Here is a 26,175-nt window from a genome sequence, read left to right as displayed (position 1 = left end):
AAAAACTAATGATGTAATGTATGGGGATTAACATAAGAATAAAAAAAAAACCCTATGGATATAAAGAATGTGGGAGGGCCTACAGTGCATCCTCAAGCTTTACTGAACATATAAAATCACACTCAGGAAAGAAGCCTTTTAAAGATTATTTATTTTAGGGTGAGGGAGGGACAGAGGGAGAGGAAGAGGGAAAATATCCCAAGCAGATTCCATGCTGAGCATGGAGCCCAAAACAGGACTTGATCTCAAGACCCATGAGCTCACGACCTGAGCTGAAACCAAGAGTCAGGCTCTCATCCAACTGAGCCACCCAGGTGCCCTGAGAAGCCTTTAAAATATAACAAATGTGGGAGACCTTTGCTACTTAAATCATACTCATCTTAGAATCACGCTGGAGAAAAGTGTAATGTGTGGGGGAAGGCATTTGCCTGTTAGTCATACTTTATCATTTACAGACATGCTCACACTAGAGAGAAGCCTTTCAATATAAGGAATGCATAAAAGCCTTTACTTTTTCCTCAAGACTAACTTAAACATGTTAAGAATTCACACAGGAGGGGCGCCTGGGTGGCTCAGTCATTAAGCGTCTGCCTTCAGCTCAGGTCATGATCCCAGGGTCCTGGGATCGAGCCCCACATCGGGCTCCCTGCTCTGCGGGAAGCCTGCTTCTCCCTCTCCCACTTCCCCTGCTTGTGTTCCCTCTCTCACTGTGTCTCTATCAAATAAATAAATAAAAAATATTAAAAAAAAAAAAACATACAGGAAGGAAACCCTATAAATGACACATTTCTCAGTGATGTGCCTTTCAAAACAAATACATGCAAAGAAACCCAGAGTGTAAATACTTTAAGAAGGTCTTCCAATTATTCCAATTAATATTAGATAAATGAAAATTCACCCTTATAAATGTTAAAACTGTGGTACAACCTGCAGTTCTCCCCAGTTCCTTTAACTGTCATGAAAGCACTCACCCTGGAGAGAAATCCCATCAATGTAAGGAATGTGCTAAAAGCCTCAATACTCCCACTGACTTTGAAGATACGAAAGAAACAAACTGGAGGAATGGTCTCTATGTGTAGACTGTGGTAAAGACATCAATCTCCTGAAAACCCAGTATGCTAGCTCTCACAGTGAAGCCGTGCTATAAGAAACATCTAGAGCACTTGACTGTTTCCTCAGTGAAACACGTTCCTTAAATGTGGTAGATCCTGCAGTGCAGAGAATCTTCTATATGATATGTGGGAAAACTTCATCTCCTGAATTCCTCAATGTTCACTTGTAATCTCATTGTGTGGTATGCTCCATTGGTGTAAGATATTTGTTATTTTACATTAGATAATTCCTCATCCTTAATAAACACAAAGTGACTCACACTCAAGAGAAACTGTATGGAATGCTGGAAATTATACTGAGTCAGAATCTTAGGTTCTGCTGGGACGCCTGGGTGGCTCAGTTGTTTGGGCATCCGACTCTTGGTTTCAGCTCAGGTCGTGATCTCATGGGTCTTGGGATTGAGCCCCACATCGGGCTCTGCACTCAGGAGGGAGTCTCCTTGGGGATTCTCTCCCTCTACCTTCCCCCAACCCAGCTCGTGCTCACTCACGCGCTCTCTCTCAAATAAATCTTTTTAAAAACAAGGATCTTATGTCTGTTGACAGGCATTAGCCTTGTGGGTGGTTGTAAGATCTGTTTTAAACATTCATCATTGTGTCCCAACCTTTCCTGGGGGCATGATGTATCTTTGCCCTGATTGGCCTGGCCTGGCCAGTCTACTTGCTGCACCTTCCACCTTGCAACCTGCCCAAAAGTGGGCCTACACGAGTCACACTTTATTGTCTTCTACCCACCTGGATTCTCTTACTGGATTGGCATGGTCTTACATTTCAAGCGTGGGGCCTGCATCACTGTTAAAACTGTACATCGAGTCCATCTACACTGAATCACACTGGCCAGGGTAGGGGATGTAAAACGTGTCTGTCAGTTTTGGAAAGAAGACCTTGTGTCCCTTTCTCGAACCCGATCCTATCTCATGAAATCTCAGGATGAAGTATGGGATGAGTGGAGAAAAGGTGAGATTACAGCTAGTAACGTGAGGCAGCATGAGCACATGCCCTATGAACACCACCCAACTAACTGGGGAGGCCCTTCTACTCAAGTTCTGCAGCAAGAGGGTAAGAATAATGAATGTGCTCTTCCACCCCTACATCCAACACCACAGCCTGGCAAAACCACCCTACCATCTTCGTAGCTCAAGCAACAGGTGTCACGGTGATGGGGTCTGGCTCTGTGCTTGTCATTCCAACCATGTGCTGTGAAAACAGCCTCAGTGATACAAATTCATACAGCTCTGATGCCCAAGCAGCTTTCGGTTGGATTATGTCATGTGTGGCCATCAGAGTGCAGCTGCTTGATGACACTCTTTGAGGCTTAATGAAACCATTGTAATGATAATCCAAAGCAAGTTTCCCACATGTCTTACAGCTTCAGAAGATATTATCTGTGCACCTTTTTCTCTTGCTCTCATTCACTTTTTTACCTGGGAAAAATGTAAATCCCTGATCACTCTTTCCCTGGGCCATTTGTTAGATGGGTCTTTGCAGTGTGGAATCTTGAGAGATGAGACCATCTCTCCCATTAAGATAAAGAGCAGGCTCGCTTACTACTTCAAATACACTAGGTTCTACAAGCTTAGCATTCTTCTCCTTCAGCACCTGGGCCCTTTGGAACCCCTGAGAGACGGGGACAAAGGGAGCCAATTTACACATGCTGATGCTCATGCTACTGGCCATACCATGAGTCAGTTATGGCCTTTGTCTCTGATGTCAGTGTCTCAGCTCCTCTGCCAACATCCTTGAGATAGTGACAGGCTAACTTAACACCTTGAAAGGGAGTAATCAAATCACACGTTCAAGAATTTTGGTAATGGGAATGACATAATAGAGTTATGGTTTTCTGGGAGAGGGAAACAATGGTGGCCAGGCTGAGTATCTGCAATGCAGTAATGAAATTTCTTCTACAAGAGGTTTCCTCATAATCTGAGCAAGAGGGGAATAAAGGCCCTACCCTTCCTACTTGATGAAGTTGGTTAAGTACTATAGTTACATCAGCTTGTTTTTCCTTAATTTGTTAATCTCCCTGTACATACTGTATGTGGAGCTTATCTATTTGAAATATTTTCAAATCCTTTTCTTTCATTTGGAACATTAGCCCATAATTACTAATACGGGTTTATGTCTAGCATCTCATTTTTCTCAGTATTTATCTCCCCCCCCCAATTCGTAAACTAGTATATTGCCCCTATTCCATCAACCTTGTATATAGGCCTTTATTTCCCCTTATGTCTTTTTATGTTAGACTCAATGGTAAACTCTAATCATTGATTCCTTGCTTTCAATGTAATGATATTTTGTAAATCATATTTTTGTTCACATTTTGCAAAAAAGCACTGACACTGGGCATTCTTCCTTTATTCAAGAATGGTTCTAAAATTACTCCATTAACCATGTTTACTGTGATTTTGAGTGGACTCTTTGTACAGTTAATAAATATATTTTAAAACACTGATTTTTTATTTTTTAGATTTTGTTTATTTGACACAGAGATCACAAGGAAGCAGAATGGCAGGCAGAGAGAGGGAGAAGCAGACTCCCCGCTGAGAGGGAGCCCAGTGTGGGACTCGATGCCAGGATCCTGGGATAATGACCTGAGCCCAAGTCAGACACTTGACTGAGGCACCCAGGAGCCCCTAAAACGCCGATTTAAAACATATTTCATCAAGACTTGTTCATGGGCATCATTAAATGTTTTATATGCATCTACTGAATTGATATCTATCTTGCTACATTAGTGTTTCATGTTTTACTGCACAAATCCTTTTTTATGTAGGCAAAGAAGTGTTTTTAAAAATTGTATCTGGAGGGGCACCTGGGTGGCGCAGTTGGCCATCTGATTCTTGGTCTCAACTCAGGTCCTGATCTTAAGGTCATGGGATTGAGCTCTGAGTTGGGACTCCGCACTCAGCATAGTCTGCTTGGGACTCTCTCCCTCTGCTCCTCCACCCCATGTGTGCTCTCTCTCAAATAAATAAATTTTTAAAAAATAATTGTATCTGGATTTCCTAACTTGCTTTAAAAGTCCTTTCAAACTCTCAAATTATATACAGATTTTATAGTTTGCTTCTTAAATATAATCCATCTAAAAGCACTGAACTCTTTAATCCTCATAGGATATATATATATATATATTTTTAAAGATTTTATTTATTTGACAGAGAGCGAGCGAGAGCAGGAACACAAGCAGGGGGAGTGGGAGAGGGAGAAGCAGGCTTCCCGCTGAGCAGGGAGCCCGATGCGGGGCTCAATCCCAGGATCCTGGGATCATGACCTGAGCCGAAGGCAGATGCTTAACGACTGAACCACCCAGGCACCCTCATAGGATATATTTTAACATGTGGGGTGGGGTAGTGGATCCAATCCCTTCTTTTACCCAGAAAAGATGGCCAATTGATTCAGTACCAATTATGATTTTTGACCTACAGATATGAAATTCTAACTTTATTAATAAATTCCTGTATCAGTCTCTAGATGCTTCTGCACTAGTATTGCATTTATGCTCATCCCAGTTTTGATTAGTGTTATGAAAGTGTTAATATTTAGTGGTAAATATGTGAAGGTTGGTAATGTTTGTTGCATCTACCACTGTAGGTGCTCAGCTTGAGGTACTTCCATTGGTGATATCATTTTTACCTAATTCTTGTGATCATTGCCTCTTTATATCTGCACATTTGAGTAACCATTCTTCCAGTCTTTACAGTGTCACATCAGTACAGAAAAGCCCTTCATCTGTCAGCTCAACTTAGGCTACTTAATGGCTTGCTGGCCATGTCTGCAGGCAACTGGGCTTTCATATGTCTGTAATTGAAGGAATAAACATCTCTTTCAGACCATATAGACCGTTTTCATGGATAAAAACGGTCTCATGTCAGGTCCCTGGACTGATGGGTTTTGCCTCTAGAATCACAGTCAAGTGGGATTGAGGCCAGACCTGGCTACTGCCAGGTCTGCATTGGAGTCTATGGTACACAATCCTGTTACCAGGGCAATTGACCTAGTCTTGACCCTGGTCAGAAAGGATATCACTCCAGGACCCTGGTCAGTAGGGCTGAGACTAGGATAAGGGATCAATTCAGGGTCCAAAGACAGCAGTAGTATTTCTGGTTTTGTGGATAGGCAGGGGTCCTAACATGTCACTTGGCAGGCATAAATGGCCCCAGACCACACCTGAGAGGGACTGGAGCCAAGTCACAAGGCTAACTTAGGGTCCACATCCATGACCCAAGTTCTGTAGGCCTGCCTCAGGGCACTGATGGGCGAGTCTTCCCCTGGGTGGGCAGGATTCCTCCTACTTCATGGCTCAGTGTCTGCACCTGGGTTGAGGTCCGCTTCAAGATGGGCAGGGAGACCAAAGTGAGCAGGCCCACCTCCAGGAACCAGATGGACACAAGTCCTTCTGGATTCCTTTGTGGTCTAGACTGTTGAGGGCTAATATTAAAATATTTCTCGGGGCGCCTGGGTGGCTCAGTTGGTTAAGCGACTGCCTTCGGCTCAGGTCATGATCCTGGAGTCCCGGGATCGAGTCCCACATCAGGCTCTCTGCTCGGCAGGGAGTCTGCTTCTCCCTCTGACCCTCCTCCCTCTCATGCTCTCTGTCTCTCATTCTCTCTCTCAAATAAATAAATAAAATCTTTAAAAAAAAAATTTCTCTAAAAACTTCTAGCAATTGTCAATTACATTATGGGATTAAATATATCACAATCTCTTTCCATTATTTTGTCACTTTTTTGTGTTTAAATACATGTAACAAAATTCACCATTTTAAACACTTAGGTGTACAATTCTATTGAGCTGGCATCAAGTGCATTGGTTTTTGTGCAACCGTTACCACTATCCATTTCCAGATGTTTTCATACTCCCAAACGGATACTCTACCCATGAAACATTCATTTTTTGTTCTAATTTCCCTCCACCACCTGCCAGTCATGCACTGAGAAAAGTAGTTTCCACCTGGGTCTTGTTGACAGTAATGGAAAATAAAGGTGCAATTAAAGATAATAAAAGAGGGAATGAAAGAAAGCGGACAGAAGGCAAAGAATGAGGCAATATGTCACTTACGCTATGCAATATGCCACATAAAAACACCTAAGCAAACTACCACTCAAATCTAGATTTCTACACTGGAAGTTCAAAATCATGTCAGTGTGTCCCAGGTAGAATCCACTGCAATCACAAACTTTTTCTGAGAAATGGGGTAAATGAGAAAGTATCTCCAAGAAATGTCGTAATTCCATGAAATTATACATGTAAAACAACACGAACAGTTTTGATATGGCAAGTGCTTCAATTACAACTGAAGTACCCTTTTCATTCCACTTATGTAAAAAACACACCCAAGTAAATGACATGTGAACATCAACACTTCAGAGGATGATTTTTGAGAAAACCATGCCACATTTGATGTGAGTGCTTCATATCTAATGTTGGGCATCTGAGGAATGGCTATAGGAAATCTGACCGAGACAGAAATTTGGTGCTGTAATTAGGGAAGAAAGGTAACAAAGTAGTTACTGAAGATGTTGCTGAGAAACAAATACAAAGATAAATAGAAGTAAGTCATAGGTGCTTTGGGAATAGAGGAAAATAAACATATCTATCACAAGAGAAAAATAACCAGAAAACTTAAATTCACAATATTTGCATTTGGGGTCCACGAAGTCCTCTTGGTTCTGAGGCCAGTGGCCCATCATGGACCATCTCTCCTAGGCAGAGAAGTCTTCCCAGGACCCCCATCACATCCTTGTTGCCCAGGCTGTCGATGAAGAGTTCAGTATGGGTGTAACCACAGTGCACATCACTGAGGTAATCAAGCTTCTGCAGTTAGAATGGTTCCAGCAGAACTGAGCTACACTGCCAGGCTTCTCCCATAGGAAAAGGAGATCACAGAGCAGTGAAACCCACAGGTGGAAAATGCTTCATATTTCCCCATGTAGAAGACATTCTTATTAAGGAGGGGACAATCCAAGAGTATGAAAAGAGAATCCCAGTGAGACAGAAGTCAGCTGGCATTGTTACTGACACACACAGATGTTACTGATGAGGGTACCAGATTGCTGGAATTAGGACTTGTGGGTTTTGAGATAATCAATGTCAGTGTATTATATACTGCCATACACACAGTGCAGTTAAGACTACACCCATACTCAGGGCGCCTGGGTGGCTCAGTGGTTAAGCGTCTGCCTTCGGCTCAGGTCGTGATCCCGGGGTCCTGGGATCGAGTCCCGCGTTGGGCTCCCTGCTCCGCGGGAAGCCTGCTTCTCCCTCTCCCACTCCCCCTGCTTGTGTTACTGTTCTCGCTGTCTCTCTGTCATATAAATAAATAAAATCTTTAAAAAAAAAAAAAAAGACTACACCCATACTCAAGAGAGAATCACCTCATCTCCCAATCTCCTTCAAACACAAACATACGGGAATGTACCCAGGTCACTTTTTAAGTAGGCTCCACGCCCAGCCTGGAGGCCAATGCAGGGCTTGAACTCACAACCCTGAGATTGAGACCTGAGCTGAAATCAACAGTCAGACATTTAACCAACTGAGCCACCCAGTGCCCCATCCAGGTCACGTCTGATCAGGAGTTATCACTAAACTTGATTTGGTGTGTACTCCACTGATTTGATTAAGCCAGAAGGGAAATGACAGTAAGCCGCTGTAGCCTCCAAGGCCACTCATGACCTAACTAAAGGCTGCTCAAGTGTTACAAGTATCTGAATGTGTTAACTCAAAATTGAAACAAGGTTCTGATGGATTCTGTCTCTATCCAAAGGCCACTTTCAAGAACTGCCAGTGGGGCATCAAGTATAACAGAGTATCAGGACCTGTCCTATTCTCAAGGTTTCCCATCTCATACATCTGAAGTGATGTAAACGAACCAGCACGTCACATGCCAGGTGCAGCTCTTTCTGAACACAGGCAAAGGACATAATTGTTCTTCCAGGCTGTGGTGATTTGGGAACAAAGAGAATATAGTCTGTTCCTAGCCTCTCCATGTACTGCCCGAGGTTAAAGGTATTTTCTAACCTAGTACTAGGTGTGTTGCTCTCTTTCCAAGGCTATGAGATCAGGGTGTATAACCTCACCGTTTATAAAGTCTTTTCTGACCCAGGAAGATCAGGTGTGAGAGAGAAACAAGAGCATTTTCAGGAAATGTAGAGACCTATATCCTCCCCCTTCACCAGCATGAGGCACTGTAGATGGACTCCGTGAGCAGTGAACGGACTCACATGTTCGTCTTCACAGTATTAGACAAGGTCATATACCTAGAGGATCCAGGTAGTTTGTATAACATTAGGTCTAATGGTAGTAGTACCACATGGGGCCAGGCTGCAAACCAGGTATAGAAACTAGACTGGACTAGCACTGCTATTGGGCAGAAAGCCAGAGCATTCCCAAAAATGTTCAGGGCAGAGTGGCACACGTTCAAACCAGATCTATGAAGCCAGCCTATAAGCTGAGTCCCAAATGGCTCTTAAACAACTTCACTGTGTTCCTCCAGCACCGTTTGTAGAAGACTCTTAACTGCTTTCCCACATTGTTTAACTTCACAGGCATCTAACTAGTGAGTTCTTTCATGTATTGGGACACCTGTAGACCTTTCCACATTCCTCATACTCATACGGTTTCCCTCCAACGTGGCTTCGTTTTTGAAATGCACTGGAATAACAGTCCTTGTCAAACTTATTACGTACATAAGTCTTCAATGTATTGTGTATTTTTAGGCGTTAAGTCATGACTACGATGTGAAGCCTTTCTCACGTTCCTTACGTTCAAGGGGTTGCTCTCTGGTATCAATTTTTACATGTTGAGATTGGCCTAAGGGAACAGTGAAGGCTTTCCCTCGGTGTTTACATTCATAGGGCTTATCTCCAGTGTGACTTCAAATGTGCAAGTAGTGAAGGCTTTCCCACAATCCGTACACTCAAAGGATCGCTCTCTACTTTGAATTGTATGTTTATAAAGGTTGGAAGACCAAGTGAAGCCTTTCCCATACTCCTTACTTTAATAGGGTTTCTCTCCAGCGTGAATGCTTAAATGTCAAATCAGGATGAGAGCACTAGACCTTCCCACAGTACTTAACGTTCATAGGGCTACTCTCGAGAGTGATTTCTCAAATGGCTATTAAAATATAAGAAAGTCCTAAAGGCTTCCCCACATTCACCACATTGAAAGGGTTTCTCTCCACTATGAGGTCTCAAACGTTCATTTAGATATGAGGAATTACTGAAGGCTTTCTCACATTCACCACATTCAAAGGGCTTCCCTCCACTGTGAGTTCGTAGATGTTTTTTAAGGACTGAGGGCCAAACGAAAGCTTTCCCACATTCCTTACATTGATAGGGTTTTTCTCCGGTGTGAATTCTCAAATGTACACTAAGTCGTGAGGAATTAGTGAAGGCTTTCCCACACTCCTTACACTTATAGGGCTTCTCTCCCGTGTGAATTCTCAAATGTTCATTAAGAATTGAGGAACTACTGAGGGCCTTCCCACATTCCTTACATTTATAGGGCTTCTCGCCACTGTGAGTTTGAACATGTTTACGAAGGACTGACAGCCAAGCAAAGTGTTTCCCACATTCCTTACATTTATAGGGCTTCTCTCCAGTGTGAATTCTCAAATGTTCATTAAGAACTGAAGAACGACTGACGGCTTTTCCACATTCCTTACATTTATAGGGCTTCTCACCACTGTGAGTACGCACATGTTTACGAAGGAGTGAGGGCCACTGGAAGTGTTTCCCACATTCTTTACATCGATAGGGTTTCTCTCCAGTGTGAATCCTCAAATGCACATAAAGGCGTGAAGATGTAGTGAAGGCTTTCCTACATTCACTACATTCAAAGGGTTTTCTTCCAGTGTGAAGTCGAATGATATGATTATTGAGGCACTTGGAATCTGCATAAGACTTCCCACATTGTTTACATTCATGGGGTTCTTGAGCAGCGTGTGTCTGCACATGCTCATTTTGACCTGCTGAGAAAACTGAAGCTTTTATAAATTGCTTCCATTCATTGAAATCTCTTCCATTGTGAGTTCTCCTATGTGCCTGAAAGTGTGAACGACTAATGAACGTTTTCCCACAGTCACTGCATTCAAAAGTCTTCTCTGCTACGTTGGTTCTCTCATACACTGCATGTGGAGTCCGGGTGAAGACTTTACCACACTGATTAAAATCAGAAAGTTTCTCTCTAGTAGAGTTTTTCTTTTGCAGATTAAGGAGGCCATTGTGATACTGATTACACTCAAAACTGTTCCCTCTATTTTGAGTTCTCATGTGGGTCTTAAGGTTTAAATATTTACTCAAGACTCTTCCACCTTGCTCACAGTCAGAGAGTTCTGCTCCATGGTAGGTCCTTTCCTGTTGATGGAAGGGATGAAAGTTGATGATAGGATTTTCAGACTGATTACAAATTTCAACCTTATAATGCAAGAAACATGATGATGACTCTTAGCATTTTCATTATATAAATACAGTTCCTGTTGATTTCTTTCAAGTTAGACCAGGGAACTCTTCTACCAAAAACTGATGCCACCTACTCTTAAGATCATTCCATTAAAATTTCGCAAAAATGTTTTAAAGACTCAATGACAAGTTATGTATCTGGGAATGTGTACCTGTGGCATCTCGGGAGCAACAATTTTCAAGATAGATTTGGATTATAAATCCCAAATCATCATATTCAGAGTATCTCTGAATTACTTTGTCTTTGGTGGATGCCATTTGTCTCAAATATCTCAACTTGCATTGAATTTTATAACAGGACCATCCATCTTTTTTGAATGTGGAATATAAGAAATGTCACATATCAATCTTACTTTTTGTATTTCAATGGCTGTTTTTCCTCCAAAAAAATCCTGGTGAGATGCTGACCCTTTTGTTTGAGGTTGTGTTTCCCATTCTGAAATAAAACAAAAACACAAATTTAAATATTTGCAGGAAGAAATCATAGGCTAAACAATTTTAAATTAAGCTTGGGTGGCTCAGTTGTTAAGCATCTGCCTTCAGCTCAGGTCATGATCCCAGGGTCCTGCGATCGAGCCCCGCATCAGGCTCCCTGCTCAGTGGGAAGCCTGCTTCTCCCTCTCCTGCTCCGCCTGCTTCTGTTCCCTCTCTTGGTGTCTCTCTCTCAAATAAATAAAATTATAAAAAAAAAAAAAAAAGACTCAAGTTTTCTTTATGTTCATATTAAAAATGGTGAAATAACAAGAAAGAAAAAAGGTTCACTGGTTTGTTTATGGGAAAAATATGACAATAGGTGTGTAAGGACAGACTTCAGTGGCTAGTACTAAAAAATAATTTTCTGAAAAACATGTCAAACAATAACAAAATATTATCAAGGTAACATATGATCAAGTAGATACGTGAAAAATACCTGGACAAGGAGGATACACCAAAATTATAAACTTTTTTTTTTTTCTTTAAGATTGCATTTATTTGACAGAGACACAGCGAGAGAGGGAACACAAGGAGGGAGAGTGGGAGAGGGAGAAGCAGGCTTCCCGCAGAGCAGGGAGCCTGATGCAGGGCTCGGTCCCAGGACTCTGGGATCATGACCTGAGCCAAAGGCAGACGCTTAACGACTGAGCCACCCAGGTGTCCCCAAAATTATAAACTTAAAGAAGAATCAGAACAGGTCATTTGTGCGATCATAGAAATTTTAAGTAAAAGAGTGAAGGAAGGTGAAGATATCCAAAAACATCAGAGATAAATGGCTTCAGCCCTCTAAGACAAACGTATCTTAAAAATTTTACACATTAGGGCGCCTGGGTGGCTCAGTTGGTTAAGCGACTGCCTTCGGCTCAGGTCATGATCCTGGAGTCCTGGGATCGAGTTCCGCATCGGGCTCCCTGCTCGGCAGGGAGTCAGTCTGCTTCTCCCTCTGACCCTCCCCCCTCTCATGCTCTCTCTCTCTCTCATTCTCTCTCTCAAATAAATAAATAAAATCTTTAAAAAAAAAAAAATTTTACACATTAAAGTTGCAAAGATGCCATCCTATAGGTTGACCAGTTAAGTTTGTTAATAACAACACTCACCTTGGAAAACTCCCTTCTCCACTGTCCTCAGCTCTTGTTGTTCCAACCAAGCGATCAGCTTAGGTTTCGACAGTTGATATTCTGTCCACAGGAAAAGGCACATTAACAGGAGAGGCTTATGCAAGAGATGACAAAGCTTCCAATGAATCCAAAACTTTATTTCTAATGAAAGCAGAGAAATTATCCCAAAAGGACCAAAAGAGGCAAATACTCCCCTTCTGACAAAAGAGTAGTTATCTCTTAACCCCTGAAAGCCAAATTTGAATGTATGCACGTATTTACAGAGCATAAAGGTATTTATTCAAATCGGAAATAAAGGAGATGAAGAAAGGAGATCTTTGTTCTGATGGGGAAACCACTAGAAGAGTGGCCCTCAAATGTTGGGAGTGCCTCACAATCATCAGGATGGCTTACTGAAACACAGAAGATGGGGCAACAACCCCAGCTTAATAATTCAGAATGTCAAAAGCGGCATCTAAGAATGTAAATTCCAAACAGAGTGATGGTGTTGCTGTTGGCCTCATGGCCACGTTTACAGAACACCCATTGCAGATTATAACCCGTTAGTGTAGGGACTATGCATCTCTTTCTTCCAGTTATGTTCAGAGGGCATCACCAAGGCTGGAAACACATAAAGTATATGACACGTATCTGGAATGTTGGCAGCCTCACCTACTGCGACCAGGTTCTGATAGTTCTCCAGCATCACGTTTCTGTATAGGTTTCTCTGAGTGAGGTCCAGTAATAGCCACTCCTCCTGGGTGAAGTCCACTGCCACATCCTGGAAGGTCACTGCAATCTAAACCATCACACCCATGTTGGCCTGAGACAAGAAACATCTCCACCAATGTTCACGGGAGAATAAGGACAGGAGACTCAATACCTATGCAGGGTTATGAGATTTCTCATTATCCTCCCACGGTTCCATGGTCCTAGGTCCTCTTCTCCCCACCTAAACTCACTCACTGCTCATCTCCACTCATATGGCTTTAATGGCACCTTTTAAGCTTTTGAGCTTATCTCAGCAAAACCGTAGTAGTTGTTATTTCCCTCTATCGCAGTAGACTTCTGAGCACACTAAAGATCCCTGATAAACAGCGCAGAATGACTAAATTCTGTGAGAAAAAGATACTTAACACCTTCCTTACCATGTCAGAGCACATAGCAAAGTGGAAATATGCACCTGGTATCCATGAGGTTCACAGGTGATTAGTGAAATCCTAAGATTATTTTCAGAGTAATCCTTTTCAATATGAGAGTTTCCACTTCCAGGGAAAATGCAACTGGGGATTCAGCCCTTGTGTGGGGTTTATTTACTTTAGGAAGCTCAGGACACAGATGTACCTAGAAGGAATGTATCCACCTGGTGAATATAAGTACGGCATTCTGTTGATTGATACGCTTTTTTATTACCTGTTGATAATTTTTCAGCCAGACAGCCACCATCCTTTCTGCCTCTGTGTTTTCCTCAGGAAGACAAAAAGGATCTCTAGAAAGATCTTGGAGAAAAAAAAAAAGAATACTTAGAATGCAGCATGACCGGAATCACCCACGTGAAAAATCATTCCATCCTAGTTTGAGATTCCCATATATCCCTGCACACTCAAGAAATCTCACATAAATACACACTCTACTGGATAAAATATCAGAGTAGCCCTGCCTCACCTGGAGCCATAAAAGGGACGTGTTAGACATACTGCCCATGAGGAAAGGGGTCATCATCTTATTTTACAGGTATGGAAACCTAATCCCTGGGAAATCCGATTCTTTATTTGCCCAAGATAATAAAACTCATCAATGGGATTATGCAGCACCAAGTCCCAAAGCACACACACCAGGAAGCTGACCTAGATAACAGCATTCTCTGGCATATTTCAGCTCTAAGTGAACCAGCAGCCTGACTGCTTAGGCCCTATATTGTGTAGGGGTGACCTTTAAGAATCCTCTGAAAATGAGAATCAACAATGAATTACCGTGGGTCAGATCAATGGCTGCCATCCTGGGAGAGTGATGAAATTTGCCTGATGAGAAATTTGATGCCAAGATCAGTTCAGTGCAACTTAAGAATCTAAGTAAATATGGCAATCTTCATTACTTTTGACAGTGTTACCCAGAGTACTTTTCCTATCAATCATTAATCAGCAAGCGTTACTAATCCATTATCAAACATCATACATTAGCTCTCTCTCTGTAGATGATATATGGGAAATTCACTAAAAATGTTATAACCTTTGGCATGAAAGTCAGTCATAACTATTACCACTTCCTGACGATAGATACATGACAGATGTCTGTCTCACTAGGAGCTGTACGTATATCAGCTCACCTAATTATCATAACAACCCTTACAATGGGTATCATTAGCCCTATTTAATAGCTGATAAAGCTAGATTTTTACTAATCATTGGTCCAGTACCATCCAATTAAGGAAAAAAGAGATCCACAATTGAATGCAGATAGGCTTCTCTCAAATGTTTGAGATCCTGAGGTTCTTATTCCCAAATATGATCAGACGTCATTCTAGACCTGCACTGTCCATTTTGGTAGCCAGAAGCCACATATGCTATTGAGTACTTGATATGCAGTTAGTAAAACAGGATTTTAGATTTTATTTATTTTTAATTAAATTTTAAATTTAAAACTTTTTGCAAATTTACTTATTAGAAAACTTAAATGTTTGCGTAAGCTTAAATATATCTATTTTCTCAACTCTATTACATGATTCAAACGCATAAAATACATCTGATGAAAATTTTGTGTCCAATGAATTCTGAATTCATGAGAAGAATTTAAAATACCTCAATTTTTATTTTTATTTTTTTTTATTTATTTATTTTAAAGATTTTATTTATTTTTTAGAGAACGAGCGAGAAACAGCATGAGAGGGGCGAGGGTCAGAGGGAGAAACAGGCTCCCCGCTGAGCCGGGAGCCCGATGTGGGACTCGATCCCAGGACCCTGGGATCATGACCTGAGCCGAAAGCAGACGCTTAACCATCTGAGCCACCCAGGCGCCCTAAAATACCTCAATTTTTATATGGGTTACATACTGAAATACTTATATGATTTCCTTGTTTTTTGTTTATTACAGTTACAGAAAAGCTTTAATCATATACTTGGCCTACACATTATATTTCCATTGGCCAGCACTGGCCTACAATACTGCTGGATATTATGAAGAGGAGAAAAATGAAGTGTTTAATTTGGTTAACACCCTTGAGCTTCACTTCATGGAGCTTCGAGTGGCTTGGAGCCCTGTGCCTCCTTTTAATTTATCATAACAGGCTTATTCTTTTGTCCTTTCCACAAATAATTAAGAAATTGTGGTCCTGTGCTAGGCACTATGCAGAAAACAGTGATATATACAGAAAACGTCCCAGGGCTTAATGGCCCAACATTCCAAAGGGACAAGATATTCAATTATTAATGAACACCTCTGTTTATCAGTGCTTATGGAGCAAAAAATCAAATAGGTGAGAAAATAGAGTATCCTATATACAAACACAAATATTGTGGTTTGCTTCTTGGGTAATGTAATGACAGAAAAAGGAAAATAACCATAGGCTGTTCTAAATAGGACCCAAAATTTTAAGAAAAATAATGCTGGAAGGATTTTACAAAACTCAGAAGACTCTTTAAGTACTCAACAGCCTCAGGAGGGTCTTGATTGAGGCTCAGAGCAATCAAGGTTTGCCCACTGCCCCTTGCCCTGGCAAAGGAGCAATGCCAAATCACTGTCCTTTACAATGATCTATTTTAGGAGTCTTTCCACAGAACTTCCTTTTCATATTACCACTTCTGTTTTTCACCAAGTTTTTATTTTATTTTTATTCCTTTCTTAATAAGGCTTCCTTCTTATTTTAATCTTTTAACCTGATACAGTCTAAAGGACAACTCCTATGTTGAAAATTATTGACTCGGGTGCCTGGGTGGCTCAGTTGGTTAAGCGACTGCCTTCGGCTCAGGTCATGATCCCAGGGTCCTGGGATCGAGTCCCACATCAGGCTCCCTCTCAGCGGGGAGCCTGCTTCTCTCTCTGCCTGCCACTCCCCCTGCTTGTGCTCTTTCTCTCTGTTAAATAAAGAAAATCTTAAAAAAAAAAAAAAGAATTATTGACTCTCTTTAATAAATTGAACAGAGAACAGCAGCCCAAATGCTGATCTACAGAATGGTATCCAAATGATGACAAATGCTGGAAGTTCCAGTTTCGTTACCATAAGCCAAATTAACCCTCACAACACAAGATACTTCATTCTACAGATGAAAAGTGCTATGCAATGAAATGCGCAGATCTTAAGTATTCTGAGGATGAGCTTTGACAAATTTACCCATATAATGAGCAGTTCAAGGAAGACAGAGAATATATTCATCTCTCCAAAAAGCCTTCACCCTTCTGGTTCATTCCCTCACCCTCATTCCAGACGATCATTATCTGATTTCTGTCAATTACTAGATTTGTTGTTAAGCAGTACGCACATCATTTATAAATCTATATCCTGACAATTTTCTCTTGTTTAGAGAAACAATAAGGGAGAAACAGTCTTAAAACTCCCGAGGAAGTGCAGAAATGTCCATTTCTTCTTGTATTTCTGTCAAGCATTGGTTTATATTTCGTGCAACAATATTGTGGGGGTACATACAAACTTTGAAACTGTATAATCTTGGAGATATTGAATCTTCTATTGTAAACTGTTCTATCTCCAGTAATGCTTTATATGACAATGTTGTCTGACATAAGGAGAAGGATTTTACAAAACTCAGAAGCCTTTCTTTTGGAGAGCTCTTTGGAATGTAAGTGTGTGGGGATCTCAGTCTTCTGAGCACTCACCCACCAGCCAGGAATGTCTGCAAACTGAATACCTATTTCCCATGGATACCTGATGTGTCTGCCCACCAGACATGGCTTGGCTGCAATCGAGAGATTTTCAAATGTTTGTCCAATGCCTGCTGACTACCTCTGCTGCAGGACACCCAGCCAACTTCTTTACAATCAATAGACTGCAATGATACCTTGCAAATAAGATACGACCCAATCTTGGGGAGAAGACATCCCTATAAATCTGACCTTCCTTATTACTGTTCAACTCTAGGATCTAACAGAGTGCTCTTTACATCTTTATGTTACTCTTCCCATGTATATCAAGAAATCAAGGAGTGATTTTTGTCTTCTGATTAGACCCAGACTTATACAGAATTGAAACAGACAGTGATTGCAGGAAATACACATGTAAAGATGAGATCTGGGGGTTGATTTCATCAAGTCTTTGGTCTGGAGCAAGACGCTGAGCTCCTTGAAAGACACTCAGCTGCATTATGAAAATCAAGCTCTGACCTATGGCTCACTCTGAAGATGTACACAGAAGCACTTGCCTTGGGAATCCAAGTGAATGCTGTTACCCCAGTAATGATGACTACAAAGATTGTGGTGAGAGATAGATTCTTTTTTTTTTTAAGATTTTATGTATTTGACAGAGAGAGACACAGCGAGAGAAGGAACACAAGCAGGGGGAGTGGGAGAGAGAGAAGCAGGCTTCCCGCTGAGCAGGGAGCCCGATGTGGGGCTTGATCCCAGGACCCTGGGATCATGACCTGAGCCAAAAGCAGATGCTTAACGACTGAACCACCCAGGCGCCCCGAGACATTGATTCTTATGACTAGAGTTGCACAGAAAAGGCCTGCTCAGATTTACTAAGACAAGCTCAAACCAAGGTCTGATAACCACAAAGCCTCAAGACAGCTCTTAAAAAGGACATTTCTTGTGGCCACAGGACTGACACAGTTGAAAATCAAACACGAAATTTAATTGCACAGGTAAAATTACAACCACAATTAGAGTGTCTACATCAACTAGTTGTTCATGTGAAAATTAGGGCACTGATACGGGAAGAATGAGAACTTGAAAACGAATGGGGATATGAGTCAGACAAAGATGAAACTTACAATCTTGAATCCACAAGATACTAACTCTCCCTTATCAGAAGTCTCCTGCCCTTTGGTTTCTGAAATGAGCCTTTCTCTGCTTAAAAGTACTGAGGAAATCTCACCTGGGGCAGAAGTCTTAGAAGGAAATGCTCCTTCTCTTCAAGATCCACCCAAACCACTGCCCCTAGTGACAATGAATTCACAGTCATGGGGAACAGGGATACAACACAGTGCAAGATAAAATAGCCTGTACAACAAAATAGTTCCAACTAGGATAATATATAGAAGAAACCTGAGTACCCTGTGGGGGAATAAAGTGTAAGCATGCCAGACCCATAAGGTTGGAATATAACAATAAACTGGGCCAAATTCATTGACATGGGGGCACTTATTAGACAGTCTGGGTTTAATATATACTATCTCATGGACCCAGGGAAAGCTCTAATAGCTTACTTGCTTGGCTGATACCAGAGACTCATGGTGACCTACAGTAATGAGTTCACATGCCAGAACTTCCACAACAAAATGTGAAGGAGCAAATCCTAGGGAGATAGCAATGTAGCACTGGATTTATCCTGTGTGATATACAGCCCCATTCCCCATTCTATGTTGAGGGAACAGAAGATTCTCCACAAAGGTATGGAGAAACGGTAAGTGGACGGCCTCCATCCTAGAGGCCTCTGTGGTTATTCTCCATGACAGGTGAGGTATGACTGTAGGGGCTATACCATCACTGAGATAAACTCCCCGATTTCACTGGGGATGATGAGAAGCCAGAGTAGCAGAAATCAAGGAGGCGGCACTTAGTTGCCGAAGACAAAGAGGGCACATGAACCACGAAGAGCAGTGGGAATGAAACAGGAATCAGAGTGCTTTGGCCTGCAGAGACCTCTCGTGGTGGCTAACTGATCCCAGCCTAATTGGTCCCTTGCAATGAAAGAGATATGCAGCCTATTACAGCAGAGGTCAACAAACCTGCACTAACAGTCCATACAGTACTTTTTAGGCAGAGCAGGCCAAATAGTCTCTGTGCTATACATACTCAAGTCTGTCACTGTGGTTTCAAAGAAGCCATAGAAAATATGTAAACCAATGAATATGGTTAGGTTTGTCTAAAACTATTTACAAAAACAGGTGGAGAGCCAGATTTGGCCCAGGGTCCAGTTTGCCAACTTATGTACTAGAATTTTATTTGATGTCTGTAACAAGTAGTTTCAAGTACAGTAACCAAAACTCTGATTTGACTGACCACAGTGGAAAGTCACAGCCCCCTACCCAACTTCCAAACATAGACCATATCACAAACTAAGAACTCCTTCATACCATCACCACTGTTCATACTATAAACCTTCCTACAGACTCTTCATAAGGGGATGTACAGTCATTTACAAGTGACTATGCATGGGGGAAAAGGAAATACTCAGACAGTCTCTAAGAGGACACTAACTAATTCCTGAGGATCCAAAATATCATTGTGGCACACCACCAAAGTGGAGGCTTATGGTAGTCAGGTGATTTTTTAAAAAGTCTTAACTTCAATGAACTCAGACTGGACCAGCTGCAGCAAGCACCCACCCTATATTTATTTCCTTCCCCAAAACCTAAATATATAATTGGATTTTTTGGCAACTGGCAGAATTTCCTTATCTCTGACCCACAGGGTAAGGACCATTATGGTAGGAAAAGCTAAAAGGAGGATCCTGGAATTCCCCACCACTGGACAAAATAATCCAGAAACAATACCAACACCGCAGGGGGAAATGCAAGGTTTAATGCTTCAAAAGATTAGCTGCATCTATACCCTTCCCGTTTTCATTAATATACAAGTCATTACAGGATAACATTACAATTTAGTCTTTAGGTAACTGATTTTCGTGAGATTGTAACTAAATTTGAGCAGTAGTTACTATAGACTGTGAGGGAGACAAAATGACTTGATGTACATTTATAACTCCTTTATGCAGCATAATATGGAGTACATATCACCCACAAGATAGTATGTGAAAGATCTTTTGTAGTCTCTGGACCTGAAGCTGGCAAACTATAAATCACAGGGCTGTTTTTGTAAATCAAATTTTATTGGAGCAAAGCCATATCCATTTATTTACTAAGGTCTATGGTTTCTTGTGCACTACAAAAGCAGAGCTGAGTAATTCCAGGCCTTATGGCCAACAAATCATAATGCAGTCACTGAAAGAGGACTGCAACTACCTCCATTTTGACCTCAAACTTTGTAATTGATTAAGGTCTTCTTTCCAGCTCATCTCTTAATTCAGACAAAAATCCAAAAGGGCAAAGCATCTCTGATGGGAACTGAAACTTCCTGCTCAAGCTTTAAGGACTACCCTGGGCCAGCAAGACCCCATGTGATTGATTCCAAGGCAATAACTGACCTGATCTTTGCTCACCTGCAAGTACGCACTGACTTCTGTCCCACATGTTCCTTATAAAAAACGAAGTATTTTCAGAACTTCGGCAACCATCTTTGAGATACTAGTTCGCTCTCTTTCTGGTATTGGCCTCACTGACATATATTTCTATCTTGTTTCACCACCACTCGTTTCTCTGCCTTTGATTTTGTCAGTGACCAGTGGCCGAACCTGGTCTGTTTTAGAACCCCAGAGATGGGTGCTCTTGCATCCCTGAGCCCCAGCTACATTACTACCTTGACCTTTTCTAACAAAAGTCTACCAACCTCTGTACCGGACCCAATTACCGTATTACAAAATTACAAGATAAAGAAAACATTTAAACACATCATGGAAATAAAATCACAAATATCAAAAGTATGTGTTTCTCAAAGAGCATGTGACTCTTCCAAGTCTGTATTATGAAGAAACAACAGCTCTGCTTTAGCTTAAAAGAAACTAAGAGACATAAACATATACATTGTCATATATAAACCCTAACCAAGTCCTACATCCAAAAACATTCAAAAACATATTTTGAAACAATGTATAGGATTTTAGTTTTTACAGAGCAGGTATTAGATAACATTTTTAATTTTCTTGGGTGAAATCAATGTATTATCGTTTTAGTAGCAAAATGGTCCTTATCTTTAGGAAATACATTACCAAGTATTTAAAGGTCAAGTATCATGCCTGCAATTTATTTCCTTTTTACTCTCACAAGTATCATGCCTGCAATTTATTTCCTTTTTACTCTCAAACAGTACACTAAAAAATGCATTTCTCTATCCAGAAAGAGCAACCATGCAAAATGCGAAAACGGGTGAATTTACTTCGACGCACATTCATAGCAGTAGTATTTACATCTCCTTTAGGTTTAAGATCTTACGAAACAAAAATGTCGGGAAAATACACTTAATCCAAACGTCCTGTAATTGTGAAATTCAATTATTCTACAAGTGGGGTAATAAAGCCTCCATTCTTCTCTCCAAGAGTCCCCTGGTTTGAAATCTGGTGGGGATGGACGGGTTCAGGAGGGAAGGATGTTAAGGTAGGTGAAAACTTTCCCTTTAGTACAGAGACTTGCGGTGTACGTGTGTATAACTAGCTCCTGAAATATGCACACTGCAGACATCCGACAAAGCACATTAGCTTCCTACTAAGATACAGTGTGTCCAAAACAAAGACCAGCGTGACAAAGCCACATTCTCAGCCGAAACATTCTCTTCCACACGAAAAGGAAACAGGCCCTTGTGAACCAACTTTCCCAAAACTCACCAGTCAGGTCCCCGAAAAAGCGAGGACGCGGGGCGGACTCTGGGTCACTCCCAACAGCTGAAATTCTTTTCCTTGTGGAGAAAAGTCACAAAGGTTGCTTGCACAGCGGATACAAAGACCCCACGGAAGCGCCCTGACAGCAGGTCCACAGCGGCTCCGGGCGGGAACCGCCGGCCCCCGCGACTTCTCGGGCGATCTAGGCGGATGCGAACCGAGCGACCCGGCCCCTCAGCAGGCCCATCGGCGACCCTGACTAAACCCGTCCCTGGATTCCCTCCTCTTTCCCTCCCCTTCACGCCGCCCTCACCACAGCCGGCCCACGGACGACCTCTACCATCCCGACGCGCTGAACGCGGCACAGGAGAGGCAGCGGAAGAGACCCCGGCGGGCGTGTGACGCCACTTCCGCTTCCTGCCGGGGCTCGAGGGGCGGGGCTTCCACTTCAGACCGCCCAGCTGTTGTTCCCTCCCTCACCGGCTTGGGGTGGGCGGCTGGGCTGGGCTCTTGGTCTGAGGCCGGGATGCGGCCCGGAGGACACGGCTGGGGCTGGAACCAGGTATGTGGGCGCGACTACCCGCGGAGAGCGCGACCCGTGCGCGGGGGCGGCCCGGCGTGGCGTGGGGCGAAGCCCAGCTCCAGTTTGGGCGGTGGGAGGACCCCCTGGACAAACCCCACAGCCTGCTCAGTGAAAGGTTTCCTGCCTCCCTCCCCGCACGTCCTAGAGAGCCTTTACAGTCGTCCCATATCGATAAGCCCGAGAATCCAGTTTTTAGGATCCCGTTTTTAGGCCTTTATCTTGGGTGTTATTGGGTGGCCTTTTTGCAGTAAATAAAGATCTTTTTAAACACGATTGGGTATCCCATCTATTCAAGACTTAGGGGAGGGGAGTGAGAGGGCAATGGACGAAATATGTGAAGGGGATTAAGAGGTACAGTCTTCCAGTTATAAAATAATTAAGACAGGGGATGTAATGTACCCACATATGGAATTTATTCAATGTAACATTTCACCATTCTTTGTATGGTGACAGCTGTTAACTAGTCTTACTGTGGTGACCATTTCATGACGTGTATATATGCCAAATCACTGTGTACCCCTGAAACTAATCAAATACTGTATGTCAGTTGTTCATCAATAAAAAGAAACGTGTTGGGCGGGCGCCTGGGTGGCTCAATTGGTTAAGCGACTGCCTTCGGCTCAGGTCATGATCCTGGAGTCCCTGGATCGAGTCCCGGATCGGGCTCCCTGCTCGGCAGGGAGTCTGCTTCTCCCTCTGACCCTCCCCCCTCTCATGTGCTCTCTCTCATTCTCTCTCTCTCAAATAAATAAATAAAATCTTTAAAAAAAAAAAAAAAAGAAACGTGTTGGGCGCCTGGGTGGCTCAGTTGGTTAAGAGACTGCCTTCGGCTCAGGTCATGATCCTGGAGTCCTGGGATCGAGTCCCGCATCGGCCTCCCTGCTCGGCAGGGAGTCTGCTTCTCCCTCTGACCCTCCTCCCTGTCATGCTGTCTGTCTCTCATTCTCTCTCTCGAAAAAAAATAAATAAAATCTTTAAAAAAAAAAAAAAAGAAACGTCTTGTTCATGTGCATCATCAAATGTTTTATGCATCGATTGAATTGATAATCTCTGTTGAATTGATAATCTCTGTTGCAATGTTAATGTTTCATCTTTAATTGTACAAACATTTAATTGTTTTTTTAACATCAACAAAAATGTCAAAATTATTAGTTTACATCAACAGTATGGAAGTTAAAGAAAATAATTAAGTTGTCTCATGGTCTGGAAGGTGACTTATTAATTCCCTCTCATTTCCAAACCTCATCAAGCAGTCACTATGTTTATAAGGTAAGTCAGCTGAATGCTTGAAATCTAGAAGAACTTTTAAGATCTTCAGTTTGTCCTGTTGAATGTTAATAGTATTGACATAAATAAATCCCTTCAGATAAATGTGAATTTATATGTTTGCAATATTCTAGCATACTTGAAAAGCTGTTTTCACAGTCATCACAAGCATGAGGAAAAATTTTAGTATGTTCAATAGCAACATGCCTGTTAACATTCATATTAACTCTACTCTGAAAACCACATACTTGACATACAAAGAAGTTTTTACATTTGTCAAAGGGAATTTTGCGGGTGCCTGCGTGGCTCAGTCAGTTAAACGTCCAACTCTTGTTTTGGGCTCAGGTCATGATCTCAGGGTCATGAGATTGAGCCCGTGTCAGGCTTCACACTCAGTGGGGAGTCTGCTTGAGATTCTCTCGCTCCTTCTCCCTCTGCCCCTCCCCCCCATGTGCCCTCTCTCTAAATAAATAAATAAATAAAATCTTTTTCCAAAAAAGGCAGTTTTGCTTAAGAGGCTGTACTATCCATGTTCTCCATTGTTATACTTAGCACTTAGTTAATTTACATGCATGTTCATTTACCATATGGCTTTGCAAGTCTTCTGGATCATTGGTTTCATGTTTACAAAACAGGCACTAGTACTATTCATCACAGTTGTGCTCCTGGAAACGTAGATAGCGTTCACTGCTTGAAGATAACTGTACATTGCACTGCTCACAGCAATAAAGGTCACTAAAATGGGCGTCCGCAATGTGCTGGCTGAGGTTCTCAAAAATCACTGTTTTGTAATCACGGTATTTACAAATGCAGGGATCCTCTTCATGCAGTTTGGTGTGTTCAATCAGAAGCATGTTAGTAGAGAAACTTTCCTTGCAAATTCGACACACATTTGAATCAGTACCTTTGTGCATCAGCATCATATGCTACTTTATAGCAGAAAAATATTTGCTGTTGAACTCACAAAGTTCACATTTACAGAAGTCATTGCTATTAGCTCTCAGTAAAGGCCGCTTCTGCTGGGCCAGCACATTCAAAGCTTGGCTCCTGTCAAGAATTTTGCAAACTTTAGCTGGTGGCTCCTCATCAGTTTGGTCTTGGAGACTCTCAGAGGAATTGTTTTCTGTCTCCAAATCATACTCTTCAGAAATTGCATGCACTTCTGCAACAATTGGAACATCTTCAGCAGTGTGAACTTCTCTAGGACTCTCCTCTTGAGTTTGTTCGTTGACCGATTCAGGTGAGTCACACTCTTCATCACAGATTTCAGTATCAGCAGATTTTTTTTTCACAAAAGACAGTGTGGTCTAGAATTCTCAGTACAGAACTGGGAACCAGGTAGTTATGATTTCTATTTCTGGCCTTGATTCCATCTGCAAATTTTGGCAAATCATTTGATGTCTCTGTATCAGAGTCATCCTCTTGTCAAAATATTTTAGTCTGGTTTTCTTATAGAACAAATACTATAACTGATCAGAAAAAATTCCATTGAATCCATCTGCAATTCTGCTTATTCCAGAGGAATCTGAGTAACAAGAAGAGTTTAATGTCTTACTTTTTCTTGTTTTAGGATATTTATTCATATCTTTTCAATTTGGTATAATTCTTAATACTGTAGTGAGAAGAAATGAATTACAAGGAAGCTTTCACAGATGCTAAAAAATGCCAGGACCCCAGGACTGCAGTACTGTGGCCCTCATGCTCCTGGGCACTGCCCCAGACTAGCCCCTCTCCCCCCTGCATGCCTCACGCCCTGCCTTCTAGGCCCCCTGTACAAAGGTTTGTGTTATATAGGTGAAGAAGTCTAGTTTTTTTTTTTAAGATTTTATTTATTTATGAGAGAGAGAGCTTGGGGAGGGGCAGAGGGAGAGAATCTCAAGCAGACTTCCTGCCCAGCAAGGAGCCCAATGTAGGGCATGATTCCATGACCCAATATCACGACTTGAGCCAAAACCAAGAGTTGGACCCTTAACTGACTGAGCCACCCAAGCGCCCCCAAAGAAGTCTGTTTTTTTAAAAGACTATCTGCATTTCCTGCCTTAATTTTAAAAGTCTCTTTAAACTACAGATTTTATTCAGATTTTATCATTTTCTTCTTAAATATATTTAAAGACATTTAAATCTCTAATTTGCATGGAATGTATTTTGACATGTAGTGTGTGGTAGTGGATCCAGTCACATTTTTTCCTCCAGAAAATATGACTAGTTGTTTTAGTACCACTTACTGATAAATTAATTGGCATACTGAATTGGAATTCCACCCTTATTTTTAAAAAGTTCTTTTTTTTTTTTTTTTAAAGATTTTATCTATTTATTTGACAGAGAGAGACACAGCGAGAAAGGGAACACAAGCAGGGGGAGTGGGAGAGGGAGAAGCAGGCCTCCTGCAGAGCAGGGAGCCCGATGTGGGGCTCGATCCCAGGACCCTGGGATCATGATCTGAGCCAAAGGCAGACGCTTAATGACTGAGCCACCCAGGCGCCCCAAAAACAGTTCTTAAAAATACCTGTATCATAGGGGCGCCTGGGTGGCTCAGTTGGTTGAGCAACTGCCTTCGGCTCAGGTCATGATCCTGGAGTCCCGG

General features: G+C 41.9%; 1 protein-coding gene across 4 annotated transcripts; it reads right to left on the bottom strand.

The window, feature by feature from the left end:
• Nucleotides 1-4,243: 4,243 nt before the first annotated feature.
• LOC102741503 (zinc finger protein 426) lies at nucleotides 4,244-22,162 on the bottom strand. Of its 4 annotated transcripts, none has more exons than XM_081812271.1 (9): nucleotides 22,056-22,162; nucleotides 21,749-21,819; nucleotides 14,115-14,162; nucleotides 13,555-13,640; nucleotides 12,814-12,940; nucleotides 12,142-12,303; nucleotides 10,924-11,006; nucleotides 5,770-10,465; nucleotides 4,244-5,567 (listed from the first exon to the last, which is right to left on the bottom strand). In XM_081812271.1, the coding sequence occupies exons 3-8, from the start codon at nucleotides 14,137-14,139 to the stop codon at nucleotides 9,197-9,199; spliced, it is 1,752 nt and encodes a 583-aa protein (XP_081668397.1). In that variant the 5' UTR covers nucleotides 14,140-14,162; nucleotides 21,749-21,819; nucleotides 22,056-22,162; the 3' UTR covers nucleotides 4,244-5,567; nucleotides 5,770-9,196. The 4 variants fall into 4 exon arrangements, with proteins under 4 accessions (XP_081668397.1, XP_081668405.1, XP_081668402.1 ...); XM_081812279.1 differs by having other exon boundaries at nucleotides 12,142-12,222; nucleotides 22,056-22,161; XM_081812276.1 differs by lacking the exon at nucleotides 14,115-14,162.
• Between the last annotated feature and the right edge of the window lie 4,013 nt (nucleotides 22,163-26,175).

This window comes from Leptonychotes weddellii, chromosome 1, assembly GCF_054177405.1.
Source record: "Leptonychotes weddellii isolate Sample4059 chromosome 1, ASM5417740v2, whole genome shotgun sequence".
Lineage (NCBI taxonomy): Eukaryota > Metazoa > Chordata > Mammalia > Carnivora > Phocidae > Leptonychotes > Leptonychotes weddellii.
Note: the sequence above shows the minus strand (reverse complement) of the source record. Positions and strands in the feature narration are given on the sequence as shown.

Bases quoted from the DNA above. Each gene is read 5' to 3' on its own strand.
- LOC102741503 (XM_081812271.1), bottom strand. From the start codon at position 14,139: ATGGCAGCCATTGATCTGACCCACG. The intron at 12,941-13,554 runs GTAATAAAAAAG...GTGATGGTTTAG, and splicing joins GGCTGAAAAATTATCAACAG to ATTGCAGTGACCTTCCAGGA. The intron at 10,466-10,923 runs GTAAGATTGATA...TTCCATCAACAG, and splicing joins CAGCCATTGAAATACAAAAA to GAAAGGACCTACCATGGAGC.